The 16,382-nt window shown below is 37.4% G+C and overlaps 1 protein-coding gene across 1 annotated transcript in view; it reads right to left on the minus strand.

The window, feature by feature from the left end:
• Positions 1-16,382, minus strand: part of NELL2 (neural EGFL like 2) — a 363,516-nt gene that overhangs the window by 129,947 nt on the left and 217,187 nt on the right. The window contains exon 14 of the mRNA XM_047066347.1: positions 1,051-1,173. Within this exon, the coding sequence (XP_046922303.1) occupies positions 1,051-1,173 (123 nt within the window). The remainder of the gene's footprint in view (positions 1-1,050; positions 1,174-16,382) is intronic.

Genomic DNA, 16,382 nt, shown 5'->3' on the forward strand with positions numbered 1-16,382 from the left:
AAAATAGAACCTCTATTGTGAAGGAGGAGGTAAGCTCATCTGATAAAAGAAAAGAGGGCACTGGTGAAAGAATGTATCAGGGGACGGTGGTGAAGTACTGTGGGAACATCCACTGATGGAAATGAAAATCTGAGCTCAGCAGGACTTTTAAAAGAATTATTGACTGGCATTGACAAACCAGCTAAAATGGGAAACTATAACATGTGGAGACCCAATATTCCCAGTTAACTTACTACTCAACAGTTCAAAAGAGAGTAGAGGGGTACCTAGGTGGCTCAGTAGGTTGAGCATTGAGCTCATGGTTTCCACTCAGGTCTGACCTCACAATCTGTGGGATCGAGCCCCACGTTGGGATCTGCACTGCCAAGGAAGAGCCTGCTTAGGATTCTCTCCCCCTCTCTCTCTGTTCCCCTCCCACTCACACACTCTGTCTCTTTCTCTCCCAAAATAAAGAAACTTAAAAAAAAAAGAGTAGAGAAGAAAAACTGTCAGATTGATCCCAAATAGAGGTATTTCCAAGTGGATTTTGCTAAAAGAACAAATAGGTTGACTGTATTGGTGAAAAAAAAAAAATAGCTGTCATGTTTGGATTCAAAAACAAGTATTTAAACATGGGAGGAGACTGGTAAACTGAAAGAAAAGGGTCAGAGAAACAGAAAATGAAAGGTCATGGAAGAAACAGAGTGGGCCAACTGGAAGCAGAAGGACTTGGGGTAAGACAATAAGAAGCTGAAGTCTGAGATTTCGAAGATGGAACAGTTCTGTCCAAAAGTGCTCGGGTGTGATTATGGGTGTGGTCTGCTAGACAGGAACAGAGATGGAAACCACTGAAATGGAGGTCAAGGAACATGAAGTTGACACTGTTTGAACAGTTTGGCTGCTTAAACACTGACCTAACCCAGGGGGAAGAGTATGAGCCATGTTGCAAAGTTCCCAGTGGCTGTGGGAAGTACCCAGAAGGCAGATAACAGTGATGAGAAGGGGTGGAGGGAGGTGAAGATGGACTGCCTTATCCCTAATGTGAGAGAGGCTGACATTTAAACCTTTTACCTTTGCATGTGGTTCCATTCCCCGTATAGCCTGGCTTGCAAACACAGTTGTGTCCTCCAACGGTATTGAAGCATAAAGCATTTTCATCACAGTTGTGCTGATTTGTGATACACTCATCATGTTCTGAAATGAGGAATACAATTTTGTTACTCAAAGATAGATTTTTCAATGAGACTGTATTTTAAACTACCTGCATCTTGGTTACTGCATGGTATTTCTTTCAAACACAGACAGACCTACACAAAGCCTATGTTAAAGAAGAGCTCATATTTTGAAGTATTGCATACTCCTCTTGAAATACATACCTTGCATGCAAAAGGATTTGGACAAAAGACCCACCAAGGAGGAGGAAGGAATGGCAGAAGGGGAGAGGAAAGGGTGGATAATTCTCAGAAGTGTATCCCAGAGCCTCTGTATGCAGTCTCTGTGGTTAATATTTGGGGAGTTATTGTCCTGACATAAATATGCTACCTAATTATTCTCTGTAACATGAACAAGGTAATAGGAATGGATGTGAAATATATTGCTTCGTGAATCCTGGCCTGTAGGAAAATGGAGTTAAAGCTCTGGGAATTAGTTAGGATGCAGTTAACACCCACACCCACATGGCCAGGCGTAAAGATACACATGCAAACTACTGGGGAATATCTGACCTCCTTAGGAATCTCTCTCCTCAAAGAAAGTATCAGAGTTCTGCTAAATAAGACAACTCGCCTTTATAATATGTGCAAATACATACTTTAAAAGATGCAATCAATATGATACTTCCTTTAACTGTGTACAACTTGACACTTTAGAAAACACTGAATCATCTGCTTCTCCCAGCACCCCTATGAGAGAGGCATAACCAATATCATTATTACCATTTTAAAAATGAGTCCATAGTAGCTCAGAGTGCTTATGTCGCCTGCCCAAGTTCACAGGAGTATTAGGTAACATCAGAATTCTAGCGGAGTGTTCAACAAAAATGTAAATGTAAGGAATAAATACAGTGAAAATGAGAAAGAAATCAGATCTAACATCAAAATCAAAATGAGTAGGAAATGAAATATAAGTGAGGAAACGCTTATAAACTAGTTCAGCAAAATGCCTACAGTGGCACTACTTATTACTTGGTCTCTCACAAAATTATTACTTAGGCCTAAAATTAAATATATATTTTAATATGCTTATATTAATGGAGCTATTAATTCACTATAATATATATCATCAAAGCAAAAAGAAATATTTGCTTTTTATTTTAGAACTCTTCGTATTCTGGACAACACATGTATTATTGCAGACAATATATTATAATAGTAATGTATCTGTAAATGTGCTTTGGGCATATTCATTTGAGATTAGACTAAAATCACTGATTTCAACTACTAAAATAGAATGCTCTGTTTTTTTTAAATAAAGATTAACATTATGCCCTGTGTCATATATAAGTATAAAGTTATAATATTTTGAACTCTAGCCTGGTAATAAAATTCTTAGACATTATTCCCAATAATCTTTCAGAAGAAAGAGAGCTCTCAATCACTAAGGTTTTAGAATTGCATGAATAGATACCTTATCCTCCAAATCCCTGGTTGAATTTCTCCAAATTGTACAGAGTTCCACTGTTATTATCTAGTATCAGAAACTTTCATAGTTATTATAAATTCAAGCACATTGATGATAACCTAGAAAATAGCCAGATTACAGATGGGTCTCCTGCTTGGGGCTGTCCTTGGACCACTATAAAATTTCAGAGGGACTGGAATGGGCAGTCCACCTACCTCTGGGGTCAGCTGCCCGAAGCAAAATAAATCTACACTCTGAAGTTTGCACCTGCTGCCCATTTTCTTCCCAGTGCAATTCAAAGTGCTGCAGTTAATCTATAAATCTCTATACGGACAGCCGTAGGCTCTTTAAAGACAGCTGCTGATTGATTTGATGCTGTTTTCATCTCTGCTTTGGTTGTTTTCTTAATTAGACGGAACTCACTGGGTAGAGGAAGGGCCTAACAAGATGCAGTTTAGCACCCAGTATGATGATTCCCATACACTTTAATTAATTACACAAGCCTGGATCTGGTTACCCTGTTGTCATTTACTCTAGAGACTGCTGAAATGAGTAAATGTGCTCCTAAGCAATTCAAGGGTAAAGACAGTTTTCACGTTTTTAAATACACACCTTTACACATATTCTTCCCTGTGCCTGAAGTGTCTGCCCTATGGATTCTCCTGGCAAACTCTTATCGCTTCTAAAGATCACACTAAAATGTTGTTTTATGCAAAAATACCCTTCTCTCCCCCTCCTGCAGAGTCAGGGCCTGCTGGCTGTTTTCCTCAGCACCATATACAAGGCTCTGTTATTATATTTTATCACAAATATCTACTTCTCCTTGATTCTCCATCTTCATGCCCCACCAGGAACAGTTAATTTTTGGACAACAATTCTGTATTTTTATTTGTATTTCATTTCAGCATTCAAAGAATGTTTCTAAAATAAGTAATTAAAAGAATGATGATCCGAGGGGGCTGGGTGGCTCAGTCAATTAAGCATCTGACTCTTGATTTTGGTTCAGGCCATGACCTCACGGTTTGTGGGTTTGTCCCCACGTGAGGCTCTGCACTGAGAGCACAGAGCCTGCTTGGGATTCTCTCTCTGTCTCTCTCTCTCTCTCTCTCTCTCTCTCTCTCTCCCTCTCTCTCTCTCTGTCTTCTTCTCTCTCTTTCTCTCTGCCCCCTCTCTGCTCTCTCTCTCAAAATAAGTAAACTTAAAAAAATAAAAATAAATGACCAAAGGAAGAAAGCTAGGAAATACTTTCTCTGCCATTATAATTCAAGCCAATCCCAATTTGTTCAGTTGTAGACTAGATGCCAAATAGAAGCTATTGAAAAATCTAAACTTTATTTTTTATTTATTTATTTTTTTACTAATTTTACTACAATGGTGTTTTATTTTATCAGGGATATTTCAAATATTAAGGTAGCAAGACATATTTTGAAAACAAAATATTAATTCCTTTACACTATCATTTTAAAATTCTTTACACCACTTAAACTTGGTTATACTTATAACCATCAACTAAAAGTAAACTGTGACTTCAGGAAAAGCCTTTAAAAATGCCTATGTCTCACAGAAGAATTAAGTTTAATTTGATAGCCCTCCACAAAACAGAATGTGAATGAAGCAAGGAGCAAATATTCTATAAGGTCATCTCGATAAATAGTTAATTATTGCTGCTGTATATCCAGTTTTGGTCAAATGTCAACTTCTTACCCCTTCCCTGACTCACATATCCCTAAGGACTCCACCAGCAACCTCTCCATTTTTCATGCTCCCTCTAACATTTGTAACATACAATAAGTTAAATTAAATAAAATCAGGAGGGAAATATTAAGAAAAAATTTAAATCAATATTATGTCACAATGTTTGAGAAGAGGCATGGCAGGATGTAGTAGTAAATGAATTCCAATTTTTCTCTCATGTATATTGAAAAGCAGACATTTCAGATCTGATGTTCACAATATCCAGTTCCTAGGAATTAATGCTATTTGCACATCTTCAGTTAAACCTTTCATTGTTCGTATGACATGACAGTATGACGGTCCAGATAAATGCTAGGATTGAAACCAAATACACTTCTCTCTAACTGCTCTTCATTAAAAACATATGGTTATTTTAATCAAAATTTATCACATTTTCTATCTACACATTTAAAATTTAAATTAAATGGAAAAAAATAAACATGTAGAAAGGAAACACCACAACTCAAACATTACTAAACAAAAGTAATGTGGTTGTCAATTATTACAGTACATTAAATATAGAATCAATGACTGTACAATAATAGTGGGGAAAAATTTGTCCTATGTGCCATAATTGCCATGCACCTTTATGTACTATATAAAACTGATTTCATACCAGTGACAAGGGTCAATATATTAAAATTCCTCTCTATAAAAAGTGATAATATGTACACTTAGATTTATCTAAATGCAAATGTCACACAGAAATAATATTTTAGTCTCATTGATCAACCCCTAACCTGAGTAGCTTAATGTCTCTAAAATCATTTTAAGACTCCACACCCAACAGGTCATCTGGTCATAGTCGGACTTAAATTGGGCTTGAAATTTGGTATTCATATTGAGCTGTTTCTAGAATGAATGAACTATCTAGGGACAAAATGGCCATGTTAAAATTCACATAGCTTTTCTTACAATGATATCAACACAGACATACAATACACATAGCACATGTTCTCTTCAAGGATTTCACTATGATACAAAATGCAAATACTACAGAAAAACAGGAGTGAAAAGTAATTTAAATATATCTACAATTTGATTTAATACAATTTTTATTCAAGGTCTGTTGTATATTAAGACTTTTGCGGGATTAAAAATGTGATTATAAATGGTAGCTCCCTCAAAAGCTTATAGTTTAGTTGGGGAGATAACACAAAACCACAAGTGCCACATGAGGGCATTGTTAGAAATACCGAAGTAAAGAAGAAACCTGTTTACAGAGGGCTGCAAAGAGGGAAGAAGTCATTTCTAGTTGGGTCAGATAGGATTTCAAGAATGACTTCATGGAGAATGGAGCATTTGACATGGATATTTTTATGTATGTAGGGAAGGTGCAGATTCCAAATTGAAATAGTATTCATGTATTTTGCTCCTTTTGTTTTGGAATCTTGAGCCTCTTACAAATTTGAATCAACGTGAATGATGTGTAATAATCGTAGCTACAATTTAGTGCTTACGACATACCACACACTTTGTAATATACACTATCTCATTTAATAGGAGATATCTCATTTAATATCTTCATATTAATTAGGAAACATCATCACTATTTAAAAAAAGAAAATTAAACTAGGCTTGAAGAGGTTAAGTGGCTTTTCTGAGATCACACAGCTAGTAAGTGGTCGAGTTGTGAATCACAACATCTGACTCCTAAATCTAGGTTATTGACTGTCATGTGGTAGGGCTGCCTGAACATATTTAATGTGTGTGTGTTGCCTAATGTGTTTTTTAATCACATTATGTGATTCTTTGCACAATGTGTTCTTCTTTGCAATTGTCTAGAGGTTTGGTTTTTTTTAATTTATTAAATTGTTTTAATGTTCATTTTTAAGAGAGACAGACAGATTGTGAGCAGGGGAGGTACAGAGAGAGAGGGAGACACAGAATCTGAAGCAGACTCCAGGCTCTAAGCTGTCAGCACATAGCCTGACTTGGGTCTTGAACCCATGAACTGTGAGATCATGACCTGAGCTGAAGCCAGACACTTAACCGCCTGAGCCACCTCAGCGCCCCCAGAGGTTTTGGGTTTTAATGTTTATACCATTTAATGTCTCCTTGTCATATGTGGAGTCCTCCATTGCTTTACAAGTAGGAAGTTATCTCTTTTTTTGTATTATCTAGTATTTTTAACACTTTAGGGCTAAGCACTGAGGTACTTTCTGTTCATACTAAAATCTACATTTTCTCAAGATTGAGAGAAGCTTTTAAAAGAAAAGGAAGATACCAACATGGCTAAGTGCAAATGTCTGTAAAACAAAGTGACCAGCTCACAGAACTTAGACTCAAGCACTCATTCCTCCAACTCAAAAATCTCTGGAAGCTCATCATTAACGCAGTTTGGCAAACAGACATCTCCAGTATCCAGGAGTCCTCTCCTCTGACACCTGGTCGGGCCCCTGTAACAAAGCCCGCCACTTCTGGATAATTCTGCTTTATACCCCCCAACAATATACTAGATCCTCTGACTGACACCTTTATACTGTAGATTCTGCTCTTCTGGTAACAAATTATAATATACCTTCACGGCAGGCCCACTATTCTCACAGAGCCTTTCTTTTCCTCTGATGGATTTTTTTCAGTTACAAGAATTATATTGTTAGGCTGGATCTTCTACTCTCCTGTCCAAATACAGAAATGTTGGGAAAACAGCAGCTATCATAACATGTAGGTGTGCCACAAAGAAAGCTTCTTTGCTCTCTCTGACCCAAGTGTTTCCTGGAATATAAATTTACAATGAGTAAATTCTCTCCTAGACCGTGGCAGGATAAGGCTCTAAACATAGTGACAACCTACCTCGGGTCTTAACTATTATCTGCTTATTAGAAACCTGAGAAGAAGCTCGCTCAGGCTTAAGCCTAAATAAATCTTGGAGCAAGGAAGTCCACAGCCTGTAAATTACTCTTGAGAAGCTGTTAAATAAAACCATCAAACTATTTGTTTAGAAGGATGACTTATCTCAAACATATAGAGTTGCTTAGTCATTTTCGTCTTATATTTCAGTAGACCAGATTGCTTGCCTTAGGACATCCATGAGCTTGCTAAAACTCACCCACAAACTTCACTCCTAAGTGTTCCTACCAAAGTAAGTTTGTAGTTACCTACACTGGCTAGTGAAGAGGAAGAGAACAAGATAGTCCGTAGGTCTATAATACTGAGACCTCTTGTTTTACTCTAAAAAGAATAGCAACACAGTGAGTCCTCAGATAAAATATGCCATATCTATTGAGCAAACTAAACAACTCTTTGGACTTGCCCCAGCTCCTTACTACATTCACACAATAATCATTCTATGGCAGATCTTGTCAAAATGAACACAAACTGAATCTAAAGAATGTTTTGTATTACAATTCAACAATTGGCAGAGGGCTTGGGGGTCTATAAAAAAGAACTAGAATTGCCTCCTTCCCTCTTCTTCCTCCTTCCTCCCCCACCCCCAATATTTAATGGTCTGGTATATGAAGAAGTTGTGTTTGCTGCCACCAACAATATATATGCCTACAATCAAAACATGCATGCCCTCGTGACTATTCAATCTCAGGGACATTGTTACAATTCATTGAATGGTTTAAAATGTCCTCCATCAACTTTTCTGTACTAGGACTGTAACTCAGTGTAAAGGACAATGAAGAAAAAAATGGGAAAATTATGTACTATTTTAAAGAGCAATAGCAGGGAGGCAGTGTTATACGGAAGTTTTCTAGACAGGCTTGACTTTTGATGCCATTTTAACCTAGTTCTCACTGGCCTTGAGAAAGTAAGCTGATCTTCCTAAGTTTAAAATGAGGAGATTGAGACCTATATTAGAACTATTGTGAAGAGTAAATTTGCATGATGAGTATAAAGACCCTGGCAAATAAGAGTTACTTGATAAATATTAGTTACTTTCTCATCGTATTATCTACTTCAGTGGCAAATTTTATTTTGCCTCTATTAGCCATACAATGTCCTTTCTTTTCTGTTTCAGTTCTGTGGAGAAAATGTAAATGTCTCACAGAGCTTTCTCTTTTCATAATCTTTTCTGAAATCAAATGAATTTCAGACGTTTCTCTGATTTCCAAAATGCACTACCTTCAATGGTTATGTCAGGAAAAAAGACGCCTGCTATCATACTTACCAAAAGCTGTTCTTTGTTTCTTATGATTACCTTCCTTATTCACTTTATATTAGAGAAAAAAATCTATCACAGTGTCATTTTAATGGAAATCTAATTTTAACACTGTTAAAGGGACTACAAGAAACTATACTTTAACCCTATTCAGTGGCCACATTAGCAGCAAACCAACTAAAACTCATTTTTAACACCCAAGTATTTCTTATTCACTACTCAAGTTTCCTGTTCACTAACCACACCAATTCAATACTGACTTCTTGTTATTCCTCAGTTTGTTTGGCATCTAGGAATTTGTTCAGACTTCTTTTCTCTGACATGCTTGGTTTATTTTCTTCTAGTCCTTTCACTGGTACATTCAGCCTCTCTTCCTAATACTTATTTGATCAAGAATCTGAACAACTAACGCCCATGCAAATTTCCTCTGTATCTTTACAATAATTTTGGAAGGTAATCCAAATTGATTTTACAGCAAAAAAACCTGCTTTGCTTTTTTTCTGGTGTTTCATGAGATTATATTTGTCCAAACACATTGTCAGGCAACAAAATTCTTGTAACTATCAACAAATGATTTGTATTTCTGAATATTTCTGAAGCTTCTCTATGTTATTCTAGCCTTTTGATTATTCTAGCCTCTAGAGGATGCAAAGATGCATGAACTGGGATTCATGAACTCAATGAACTCAAGAGACTTTTGAACTATTAGAGGATTTATGATATGAATAGATAACTATGATATATTCTTGAACTTGTTTAGTGCTTTAAGAGAGAAAACAATAGTAATAGTAAAAATAATGCCATTAGCTAATTGCTAAGTGCTTACTAGATGCTATAAAGCACTGTACTAAGTGTTTTATGTTCATTATGCCCTTCAATCTTCACAGAAACATTTCCTGGAAGGCACTATTATTACTCCTGTTTTACAAATGGGAATATAGAGCTTTCTTAGAGAAAATACATATCTTGCCCAATGTCATGTAACTTTGAAGTGATAAGGCCAGAATTTGCCTTCAGTGTTTTAAAAAGCTACAAGCTATCAACAATGATCTCTTGAGACTTAAAGAAGGAGAGATGAGGATTAACTGAGGGGTCTAGGGAAGTATTGTGTAGGAAATAGGCCAAACAAGTGAGTCTTGAAAGATAGGAGCAGTTTTAACAGGAAAAGGGTAAAGATGGAAAAGAGCATGTCCTGTGGGGAGAGAACACAGGTGAAAAAGGTCAAAAGCATGAGCTGTGGCAGGGTCCTGAAGTGGCTGAGCAGGCACAGGTGAGGAACAATAGGGAATAATGAGGAATCAGTATGGACAGGGTCAGGAACACCACATGATTTTTATCTGGTGGGCAGTAAGTTGCCACTTATCTGGTGGGCAATAAATAGCCTCTTCCAAATAAGAGGCATGATAAAATGGGAGTTGAGTTTTAGGGAAATTAACAGCAGTGTGTAGAGGAGGAGAGACCAACTTCCCCTAACAAATTGGGTGTTCTATGTTAGCAAGCCAGCATTGTTCTCTCTCATTTTAGTCCTTCTTTATTCCTTTCAGTTTTTTCCTTTTGAGTCAGAGTTAGGTTACTACTGGGAGTTGTGACAGGAGTCTGTGCAACACTGAGAGGTGAAGCAAAAGGATAAGGAGGAGGAGAGTGATAGGCAAAAAGCAAATAGAAAATGAGTGCTTATCACCTGGCAAGCACTGTGCTGAGCAATGTATGTGCAGCATGAGGAAGTACTACAGGAGGGAGGAAGAATGGTTGGGAAGTAAGTGCCACATCATAAGGTCCAAAACCCTTGTCATTCATTTTCTGTATCCCAATCCCTATGCTTCTCTGGAATGAAACTATGTTAAAGAGAGGGAATGAAGAAGAATGGACAAAATGATGGTGGAAGGGGAGTCAATTTATGCATACAACTGATAAGCCCAACAGTGAATCAATTTTTGAAACAGGAGGATGAGAGGCATTGAAAATAAGTCAGGTTTCTTTTTTTTTTTAATGTTTATTTTTGAGACAGAGAGAGACAGAGAGAGACAGAGCATGAGTGGGGGAGGGGCAGAGAGAGAGGGAGACACAGAATCTGAAGCAGGCTCCAGGCTCTGAGCTGTCAGCACAGAGCCTGCCACGGGGCTCGAACTCACGGACCGTGAGATCATGACCTGAGCTGAAGTCGGACGCTTAACCGACTGAGCCACCCAGGCGCCCCAAAATAAATCAGGTTTCAAACCTGGGCAACTGGGAGTGAGATGGTGGTGAGATGAATAGAAGAGGGTTTCTTACTTTTAGGAATTTTGTTATTCTCGTTCTTGTTTTGGTCTGGTGTGGTCTTGTCTGGTTTGGTTTTTATGGCAAAGAAGAAAAATAGATTAAGAAGTCAAACTATAAAAGCAAAGATCATATTAGGAAAGTGAACTTCCTCTACTGATGGTAACAATACACTGAGTAAATACTCACTAGTCAACATCTGTGTCAGATAACCACCTAGATAGCAAACCTTAGATCTAATTCATCAATTACCCCCAACATCCAACACAATGACTGGCACAAACTAGTCTCCAATGAATATTTGTTAGTGAGTCAATAACTATAAAGTATATCTCAATTAAACATGCAAAATAGTTAGAGATTTGCTAATGCAAAATATGCAAGATATTCTGTGGTGACAGTGTGCACATCTCCTGCTTTCTCTTCCATTCCACTCAGCAGCTATGCTGCTCTTTCTTCGAATGCCTGTCCCATACTCTCTCTCTCACTTGTGGCACATAACCCCATCAATAACTTCACAAAAGACTATCCAGGTCATCAGGGAAGAATACTCTCAGATTTCCCACCCACAGGTGAATCTGTACCTAAATCTATCCTTAAGGCTTTCTTCCTCCCAAATCAGGAATGTGGGGGGTCACCAGAGACTTCCCGTCCCCCAACTACCACATCTGGGGACCAATTCATCTGGATTCTACTTCCTTGACTGTTCTCATTTCCACAGCCCCCACCCCTGTCTTCATTCTGCTACTCTTAAGTTGTTAAAATTTGGGCATGAAATATTTCCTTTGGAATATTGCAATAGCTTCATGATGACAACACTGTCCCCAGTTTGGTACATCTCTAAACCATTGTTATAATGACTTTTCAAATAAAATCTGATCTTCTCTATCTCTCTCTTCCCCATTCTCTCTTCTCTCTTAATCATTTTTGTTCTTACTAGCCATCAAAGCACCACCTACTCATCAAGATTTCATTATGACACTTTGCTCTCACTAAAGTGCACCATTTAAAACTCTCCCATTGCATCATTTTTACATAATATCATTTACTGAGACTCTTCTAAAGGCCCACCATCATACCAGCCAATCCCTGTATATTTCACATAGGTCTCTGCTTTTTGCCCAGAAAGCCCGTCCTCATTTTCTTTGCCTAACTTTCCTATTCACCTCCCATTCAGACCAAACAATGCCTCCTTCTTTAGAAAACCTTTCTTAAAACTTACATAAGCCCCATACTATTTGTGCTCAATTCCATTATAACATTTGGAAGCTAGAATATATTGTAGTTAAAACTATGGACTTTGGAGTCAGATGGTCTCTGATCAAATCCTGACTCTGCCTTTTACTACCTGTCAGATCTTGAGCAAATTATTTAACCTCTTGAAATTACAGTTTCCTCCTCTGTTAAATGGACTAATAATAATGGTACACAAGTAAAATCTCCAGAAGGATCCGGGACAATACTCAGTAATCAAACAAATATTTCTGTAGTAAAAGTATGACTATTCATATCAAATTGGATAAACAATGATGAGAAATAGCATCATATCAGATTAAAGTTTGCTTCCAAATGAATTTTGAAAATAAACATTCAACTTCTAGAGCTGTCTGGAGGTTTTGAAGTTCAGAACTGTAGATATGGGATTGTGGACTTATATGTTCTTCATAGAGTTGCAAGGATTAACTAAGGTAATGTATGGAAAGCACTTAGAGTAATGTTTCATGAGTTAGTATTAGACTAGCCCTTATCACGCTGTCAGGGATTGTTAATTGTCTTATCCACCCCCCCCATCAGTCAATATACTTCTCAAGACAGAGAATTTTTATTATAGATATTTCAATCCTTAGTCCTTGCCATAACACATGACACATTTTAGGCACTTGGTAAATGTAGATGAATGAATAATAGGCTTCAATCTATAAAAAAAAAAAAATCAGTGCTTTCAGCTTCTCAGAGTATTTCACATCTGATATTTTACATTTCACATTGTATTCACCCAAAATCCATGTAACTTGTCTGGGATTTATGATTTACAGCAGTATTTATGCATCGCTTAAGAGACCATGAGACCTTCACCAAAGCAAAAGTTCAAGTTTGTTACTCCTATGTTTTTATGTCAGTGCTGCCCCCTAATTTGGTAAGAGGCATGTGCTTCCATTTATTTAGATTTTTTGGAAAGAAAGGAAAAGTGTTCATTAAGCTAGTGAAAACTTCTGCCAGAAGAGAAATCATCCTCACCTAGCACCATGTAATCTGGTCCTTCACTGAAAGCTCTAAGGCCCGCCCTGCTTTAATACCTACTAAAAAACCCAATAATATTAACGAGTATATTTGACACACTATACCAGAACAAGAGTTTCAAAACAAAACAACATACAATATAAAAAAGGAATTTTTTAAATATAAAATTATTGAAGAAAAACAACCTTAGTGTTTCAACCTGGATAGCCTTCCCACTGAAGTTTAAGATGAGCTTAGAAGAAATCCACACTTGGATCAAATGCTATATTCTGACCTTTTAACTTCTTACAGAAAATAAAATGATTCCTCAGATTTTAAAGGGTTGGGACTATGGGACAAAGGAGATCCATCAACCTTTTCACTTGGGGGCTTAATTTTAAAAATGAGCTTCATTTCAAAATCCATCTCTCTTAGAGCATGCTATTTGAGTTTCTACCACAGCAAAATACAAGATACAAGACGATTTTCAGGTCCAAATGATTTATATATATATATATATATATATATATATATATATATATATATAGTTTAAGTATCCTTAATAAAACATAATAAGATATGGATATTTTTGTGCACCTTTATGTCATGCTTCTATGTGTGCGGTGTAAAGTGACTTAACTAACTTTGACATTTTTAAGCTAATATCTTTTAATATCCTTTCATATTTCTAATTGTAATAATGTTTACTGATATTATAGATATGTGTTAAGTTTTACCATGCTTATATAAGAGTTGTGATTGTTGTAAGATGAATAAGGCAGAATTCTTATCCTGAAGATATTTAAAGATGTTCCCTCATAAAAATAATACACATAATTGTATGTCTTTATGTGTATGCATGTAGGTGCATGTGTGTGAATGTATTATGTAAGAGTCTGTGTATATGCACATGTATGTATGCATATAATTTCTCTGCCCTGGATATATAAAGATGTTAGGTAGCAAGTTCGTATCTCATTTACACCTGTGTTTTGTTTAGTTCTTGAGAGGCAGGAACCAACTTAGGAGTATAGCAAAATCTTTTTTCTGTCATTTAGAAAGCCACCTTTTTTTAAGATCCAAAAAGGATTTTCTCCTCTGACAATATAGTTAGAGTGCCTCTTCTTTTTTACAGTCTATTCTTTTCAGAAAAGACTTTGAAATGGCTTTTATTCTAAACCTCATTCTGAATCACTCACTTTCACTTGATGAGTTCCCTTCAAATGTAGTAATTCTTTTCTCACTGTTTCTCACCAAGGGGCCCCATGTCCCAGAAATCACCACAAGTGTTCAGAGGAGTTTGAGAAAGACTTTCCTCTGTCAACCATGTGTCATCAGTCACCTTCCCTGAGTAGCGTGCACCCCATCTGAACAAGCTGACAACGCTTCCCTTCTCTTTATGCCCATTATTTGTCCTTGAGCCTTTGGCCTCCAGGATCCCAATCAGATTGCTGCGTGGATGTGATTGGAAATTTGACCTCAAGACCAGAAGATGTACAGCTCCAGGAACAGCAGCACAGCAAGTGGAGGTGAATCTGGAGCCTACCTGTCCTAACTTTCCCTTCTCCTTTGAGAACTTGTCTTATGACATCTCAGCTTCCTGCCCTTGCTTCCCAACTGCAAACTTTCCTTTCCTTCCTCTTCAATTTACTCATCCTGCTTTCTTTCATTCTTCACAGTATCAATTATAAGTTTTGAAAAATTTCAACTTGTAATCTTCTCCCTGACTGCAAGTGTATATTTTAATTACAATCCGCAATGTCCTGCTCTGGGGAAAACACTTGCTCTTTGTATTCACCGCTCTCATTCTTCCCTCCTCTAATTATACCCAGCGCCTCCCTCATCTCTGCCTTCTTTCCTCTCCTCTCTTCTCTGGGGGCCTGGATCTGGTACAAGTGGCACGGAAATATATTTAAAGGCTCCTGCTTTCAGTGTTATTTAAACATGTTCCACATATCTTCCCACAAATGATAAAATCCATTCACTCAGAAGGTCCCCTTTAAGATAAAGTGGGATAAAGGAGGAAGGCAAGAGGCAAAATGGAAATACTTGCAGTTACCAAGGAATAGCAGGCTCATATAGCATGCTGGGCCTCTGTGGCAGATCAACCCAGTGGAGTATCACTTACTTCCCTGTTGACTGGTTCTGCTTCTCTGTCTTCTAATATGGTGTCTGCATTCTCCATCCTCAACCCATTATACTCCAAGACAAGATGATAAACTAAATATGGACTGAATATTTGCATCTTCCCAAAGTTTATATGTTGAAGCTCAACCCCCAGTGTGGCAATTTTAGGAGGTGGAGCCTTTGGGAGATGATTAGCCACGAGGGTGGAAACTTCACAAATGGGATTAGCGTCCTTACAAAAGAGACCCCAGAGAGATCCCTCACCCTTTCCACCCACACAGAGAAGTCAGGCATCTATGAACCAGGAAGTCGGCTGTCAGCAAACAACAACCTTGCTGGCGCCTTCATCTTGGACTTCCCAACCTCCAGAACTATGAGAAAGGGATGTTTGTTGTTTAAGCCACCTAGTCTATGGTATTTTGTTATATCTGTAACAGACTAAGACACTAAATCAAAGTGATTATTTTGAAAGTGAGACATGACCATTCTTAAAAGTCTGAGATCTAGGAAAAACAAAATGATGGGATCATGACTGGAAACCTTTGAGAAACAGAATTCTCTGGAAGGAAACATGTAAACCATTCAGATATACATACATACATACATACATACATACATACATACATTTCTGAATACCTGAATGTTAGGAAAAGTGCAATACTGATGTTAATTATATATTTATTTTTGGGAACAGGAAGATAGGAGGAGCAAAGAGCATTATTTGTCCTCTTTCTTTAAATTCCCATTCCCTTTACTACTACCTCATGGCTTTCATAACTCAGCATCTTTGCCTAACCTGGTTTCTTAGCTTGCTGTGCTTCCCTCTATCATAGCACTGAACAAACACCCTGGATTGCTATTGTCTATTTATTTACCACTCTTTGCTTCTAGGTCATGATCTCCTTAATGACAAGAAAGATGTATTTTGTTTTTATATCCCAACTGACATAACAAGGAATAGTTACAGTTAGTTCTGCCATAATGGGTACCAATCAATTTCCTAGTTGTCCCTGCCCATCTAGGTGAGGATAGAATGTACATTTGAAGTGAAAATGTAGCTTTGAAAGAAGGAGACCCCTAGCTCCCTAGTCAAACATATTATCACCACCATGCTTTCTGCGGGTACTTCTGCTATACCCTGAGTGTTTGGGAGCATGCCTGACTGGAAACTAATGCTCCTTCTTTGTTTGTTGATTGAATGTTTCCATGCATAAAAAAATATGAATCAGTTTGGCATGACATACCAACAGAAGAGAATATTCCATCTAGAATATTATACGAAGCTCCAGGCCTGCATGCTGAATGCTTGCAACAAAAGGCTTTCTTCAGGTCTAATTGG

This window comes from Lynx rufus, unplaced genomic scaffold (assembly GCF_022079265.1).
Source record: "Lynx rufus isolate CCGP_SWC_20201006 ecotype Redwood Valley unplaced genomic scaffold, mLynRuf1.p SCAF_7, whole genome shotgun sequence".
Taxonomy (NCBI): Eukaryota; Metazoa; Chordata; class Mammalia; order Carnivora; family Felidae; genus Lynx; species Lynx rufus.